Genomic DNA, 6,246 nt, shown 5'->3' on the forward strand with positions numbered 1-6,246 from the left:
TAATAAAATAATTGCTCTTCCGGAGCCTTCTATAATAGTTGTACTACCAGATATTGTGCTCACACTTTCTTCTTTCATTATTAAATGAGAAAAATATCTCTTATCTTTCAATATGGTGTGAATAGTTGCACTGTCTGCTAGACATATATTTTCACCATTCATAATTGATTTCCTTTGTGAGATAATGTTCTTCAAAGAAACAAAATAACCACAAAATGTCACACATAATGGTGAAAACAGGTATTCAAAGTTCAAATTACTAAAAGGTCTATAAAACAAAATTATCACATAAAACATAGCACTAGTAAAGGTCATAACATCATTATTAAAGTTGTTAAATGAAACATAGAGTAGTAGAGGTTTATTTTATTATTTATCGAAATTTGTGGCCTTAATAATTTCCTTCAGGGGTAGAAAGAAAATTAGCCACTTCTAAATGGGTTGCATTGCCATCATCAAAATCACCTTCGCCATCTTTATACACAAGATTGGTTTCTACTTTCTTTCCCTTCTGTTTTAGGGACTGCTGATAAAGATCAACTAGATGCTTTTGTGTGCGACACACGCGAGACCAATGTCCTTTTCCTCCACAATGATAGCATACATTAGTCACATTTTCACCTTTTTCTTTCTCTTTCCTGTTACCATTTTTTTGATCCCACTTCTGGTAGGAATGTGAATTTTTAAAACGACCACCTCGACCATATCCATATCTATGTCCGCTGCTACGCCCTCGGCCACGACCACGGCCACGCACACTACTATTTGCATGGTGTGTTTCTTTTAATTCTTGCCCATTGTGTAAACTCACATTCGCTTCAGGGAATGGAGCAGAGCCAGTTGGGAGTAATTCATGGTTTTTCATTAGCAGCTCGTTGTTTTGCTCCGCCACTAGGAGGCAAGAAATTAATTCAGAATATTTCTGGAAGCCTTTTTCACTATATTGTATCTGCAGGACAACATTATTTGCATGGAAAGTTGAGTATGTTTTTTCTAACATTTCTGCATCAGTAATCTTCTCTCCACATAAATTCAATTGTGAAGTGATTCTAAACATGGCCGAGTTATAATCACTAACAGACTTAAAGTCTTGCAATCTTAAATTTAGCCACTCATAACGAGCTTTAGGCAAAATCACAGTTTTCTGGTGGTCATATCTTTCCTTTAGATTGGCCCAAAGAATTTGAGGGTCCTTAACAGTCAAATATTCGGTCTTTAGACCTTCATGGAGATGATGGCGAAGGAAAATCATGGCCTTGGCCTTATCTTCTGTACTTTCTTCATTTCCCTCCTTAATAGTCTCACCAAGACCCTTTGCATCTAAGTGAATTTCAGCATTTAGTACCCATGATAAATAGTTATTTCCAGTAATGTCCAGAGCCACAAATTCGAGTTTTGTAAGATTTGACATTATAAACTATAAGATAAAATATACAAGTCAATAATGTAAAATAAAGCATGTTAATATGCAAATGAAATAACACATATCCAAATGAAATAGATCAACTTGTTACCCTTACTTCACCTAAGTGTCCTTCGGCAATCTTTAAGGAAAAATTTATTGGCCTTGATTTCTTGTATTAGAGACTCGTGCTGATAACGTGTTGTGAAATAATAAAGAAAGAATAAACTAAAATGTGATAGAAGAAAGAGTGTAGAGAGACTATAGAAGAGAGAGTGTATCTTTTTTTATATATATATTTTTCATGAGTACATGAGCCCCATATATATAGGGGTTAAAAGTAACTCTCTAATTATTATAGGGCATGTAAAGGGTCATGACCTTTTATCTCCCATATTAATGGGGTATAGGAAGAGTCTCATAACTTATGGGGTACAGGAAGAGTTTTATAACTTATGGGGTTGATAATGACATCCACATAAATATTTCATAACACTTTTTAAACATATATATTTTTCTAAAAATTCTAAAGAATATATAAAAAGGTTAAAATTTTAAAAAATTTAAACCAATAATTTGGGGATCTAGATAAGATTTAACATGTTTCCATTGTTGAATGTTTGAGTAAATTGATATTGATGATAGATTTTGAAGGTTTATTAATAGATTTACTAGTTACGTAAAGTGATTTTTATAAAAATGTCAAAAGAGATTAATTTGTTAAAATGTAAAATTATGTGGGTAAATGTGTGAATAAATAAAAATATGGGCAGCTAAGGACTCCATTAAAATTCGACTAAGCATGGGTTTGTGATTAATTGTATAAATTTGCAATTTTATATGATAGGGACTAAATTGTAAAAGTGTGAAACATTAGCGCAAATGTGTAAATTTTACAAAATATGAATTAAAGGTTAAATTGAATAGATCAAATATTGAATGTGCTAATTTTGAAATATATATAAATTAAGATAAGTAAAGATTGAATCTGGATCAGGAAAAAAAAGGAAAGGTTGACGATTAGCCAATATTTGTTATTCGAGTAATACGAGGAAAGTTCGTATAATTAGAATCAAACTTTTAAATACTTTTAATTATTTGAAATGAATGTATGTAATTGAGTAATTGATCTACTTGAAATATGAATGCCTTATTGATATAGTCTAATGGTTACCGAGCCCCGTTTGAACCGTAGGAATTTGTTGGATACGAGTGACATGTCACTAGGGTTACTATTTTGGTCAAGATCCTGCATGTGTTGCGGACTCACCATAGCTTGTATAAGCTTACCGATATATTAGCTCATAAGAGCTTACTGTTCTCAGCTCGTCAAAGCTTACTGTCTCAACTCAATAGAGCTTACTGTTCATCAGCTCAGGAGGAGCTTATCGATCATAGCTCTCAAAGAGCGAATACGATGATGAATTGATGGATTACCGATTACCGATTAATGCACTTAGTGTGTATCACCCGTGTATCTATCGATATTCTAATAGGTTCAACGGGCATAGTTCTGTTAATGGCTATACGGATGAATTACTGGTTATATAAATGGATTGTCGAGTATATGAATGAGGATGAATTGTTACATATATTATACATGTTACATGAATTTGGTATGATATAATACATTGATATATGAAATTGAGATAAAGGTTGATTATATGTCCTTATGGGACTAACATGTTGATGAATGCTTGTGTATAAGCTAGTTATAAAGATGATAGTTATGGTTACTTGAGATAGTGATTTTGGTACATGTTGTGGTATAAGATAAAGCCATGTGATTTGGCTTAACTTGGTATAATGTTTTGGTTGTGTATAAGTATTCAAATATGGTATGTTTTGGCAAGTAGTAGATGGAATGGAAATATGCAAATGTTGTCTTGATATGTAGTAGGCATATGAATGGAAAATGCATGATATTAATTAGGTATTTGAATACTATGTTCGATTGATTGTGTGTATCAAATACGTGAAATTTGTTTATGTTGAATTGGTATAATATGTGTATGAAATGTTATGGATTGGCTGCCTATTGAGTTAAAAAATGTTGCAAATTATGCTTGTGCAGGTATGTAAAAATAGGGTGGCAAATTGGCTTAGTAATTTACATATAAAAATAATAATTATATTTGAAATAATTATTTCATTTTATAATATTAGAAATCACCATACTCACAATTTACGTGAAGAAAATAAATATTTTACATATAAATATTATATATAAAGAAAAATATATCAGAAAAATTAGTTGATGTTTATATTATATATAAAGAAGTTATTAATTTCAAATATTTTTAACATAATGATATATGTAAGAAATATGTATTTCACACATTTATTTTTGATTTTATGGATAAAAGAGTTGTTAATTAAAAAGAAAAACCATTAACTTTTTGAAGTTTCATTTTCATTTATTAAATTAAAATTTTTATATAAACTTATGCAATGTGTAGCACCCCAAACCCGGCCTAGACATTATGACCAAATCTGAAGTTGTTACATACAACGGTTGACAATTTAACTTTCGTATATTTTGAAAATCAACATGAACTCTTAAAATCCTGGATCATTCGAAAACTTATCTTATTTAACTATTTTATTTCTAAATTATAAGTCTAAAATCTAAGTGGAGTTGGTGGTTGTAGGCATCCTCTTGCACTATAACTGGCTTATTCTGTTCGAGAAGGATCACTTAAAAGCCTAGGATTGAACCCAAGAAGGGTCGAGACAACTGGAGGCTGAAATCTCTCCATAAAAAACTTTTTTTCCTCAACTCTGTTTATCTATACAATTTTAATTTTAATTTTCGTAATTTCAATGCAATCAAACTTTTAATTATGTTTTTTTTTTTATTTTTTCCAAGTACGCAGGTTTTCTTGGGCACGACTCTGTTCGGGATCTCGAGGAACAGGAATTTGTGCAAATCCAGTCCCTGAGGATTTGACCCTACTTTCTTTATACTATTCTTTTCATTATTTTATAGGGATATGATATTTTTGGTGCTCTCAACGACGCATCACACACCATCTCCGACCATCCTAACACACAATATAAGGTATTAAATACCTATCCATCCCTACACACTGCTTAGTGTCGGTATGACACTTTTCAGAATATTTGCAGCTTAGCTGCGAGATTATTAGGTGATTTATCACCAAATACAAATATATATATAGTAGTGCCACCAAATACGACATATAATTAAACTGCCTACACTTCCCCCATAACACAAATTCCGGCCTAATGCACATACAAAATTAACGGATGTCAGAATACACATATCATACATGCTCTCATACAGATATAGATCGTGCTTACAAACATCATATTAACATATCATATTTTAGGTCATACTAAGTGCATAACATAATAATCATGCATACTTATATCATATTTATCACATCAGAACATTGGATATCATGATTTATAAACTAATTTGTATCGTACAGACCCTACGAAAGGCTCACGTTTGACTCGTACAACAAATACAACCCTAGGGAAAAAATTTAGATCATGTGTCTCACACGATCCAGCACACGGCCATGTGTCACACACGGCCTACCACATGGCCTGGCACATGACCCTAAAATCAACAATCAAGTACCCCTACACTTAAATCGACAGTTAACACAACTAATTTTAGCATCAATTTTCAAAATTAAACAAAAATAGTTCACTACAAATTCATTCAATCCTCCAAGAAGACATTTGTAATAGCCCGTTTTTAGTCAAATCGAAACAGTGGTTTCAGGACCACAAATCTAAAGTCAAAATGATTATTTTATTATTATTTTAATGTTTATAGTATGATTAAATAATTGTGTGAAAGTTTTGTTTAGAAATTATATCGTTTGAGTGGTCAATTTGATAAAAAGGACTAAATCGCGTAAAGTGTAAAACTTGAGTTCTATTAGCTAAAGGTGTTTAATAGCTATATAACCTTAAATTTAAGGTCCTTAAGTGGTAAATAGACCATTAATGAGATATTGGATGATAGTTTCTTGGCATTTTGTGTAATTTTTAAAGTTTTTAAAGGTTATATTAGTAATTTGGTAATTAAATAATAATTTAATAAAACAAAAACACCAAAATTTGTTTCATTCATCTTTCCTAGCCAAATTAAACAAGAAAATAAGCCATATCTAGGGTTCTTCATTCGGCCATTATTATTTCTTGCAATTAGGTATATATTTTGTCCCATTTTTAATGATTTTTGTGTTTTCAGGAACGTTGCAACTAGGTCTGGCTAGCCCAGAGACTAATTTGCAAAACTGTTAAAGGTTTGGGATGTTTCTGTTGATGAATATGTATGAGCTTTAATGATTGATGATAGGTTTTGAATGTTTGATGATAGTTATACAAGTTTTGTTAAGTGATTTTTAGTGAAAATGCAAATTGGGGATTAATTTGTGAAATGTTGAAATTTGGTGGTTAAATTGTGAAATAATTGAAAATATGGGCTTCAACGGATCTAATTGAAATTTAGCTAGCATGGGTTCTGGTTAAATTGGATGAATTTGTGATTTTATGAAATAAAGACTAAACTGTAAAAATGTGAAACATTAGGGAAATGTGTAAAAGTTCTTTAAAGTGTGTTATGGATTAAATTGAATAGAGAGGCTATTAAATAAGTTAAATTTGTTATTATATAGATCATGAAAATCAAAATACAGACTTAGATCGGGGAAAGAACAAAGTTTTAAATTAATCTACTCGTTTTGCCGTTTTTGCATCCAAGGTAAGTTTGTATGTAATAAGAATTATCTTTATTGGGTTTTAAATGCTTTAATATTGAATAAATTGTGAAGTATGACATTGCGGATATATTCGACGATGAT

The 6,246-nt window shown here is 31.1% G+C and overlaps 1 protein-coding gene across 1 annotated transcript; it reads right to left on the reverse strand.

Moving 5' to 3' along the window:
- Nucleotides 1–391: 391 nt before the first annotated feature.
- On the reverse strand, nucleotides 392–1,411 carry LOC108455475 (uncharacterized). The gene has a single exon (XM_017754028.1). The coding sequence runs from the start codon at nucleotides 1,409–1,411 to the stop codon at nucleotides 392–394; it is 1,020 nt and encodes a 339-aa protein (XP_017609517.1).
- Between the last annotated feature and the right edge of the window lie 4,835 nt (nucleotides 1,412–6,246).

Source organism: Gossypium arboreum, chromosome 9, assembly GCF_025698485.1.
Source record: "Gossypium arboreum isolate Shixiya-1 chromosome 9, ASM2569848v2, whole genome shotgun sequence".
Classification (NCBI taxonomy): domain Eukaryota; kingdom Viridiplantae; phylum Streptophyta; class Magnoliopsida; order Malvales; family Malvaceae; genus Gossypium; species Gossypium arboreum.

Bases quoted from the DNA above. Each gene is read 5' to 3' on its own strand.
- LOC108455475 (XM_017754028.1), bottom strand. From the start codon at position 1,411: ATGTCAAATCTTACAAAACTCGAATTTGTGGCTCTGGACATTACTGGA.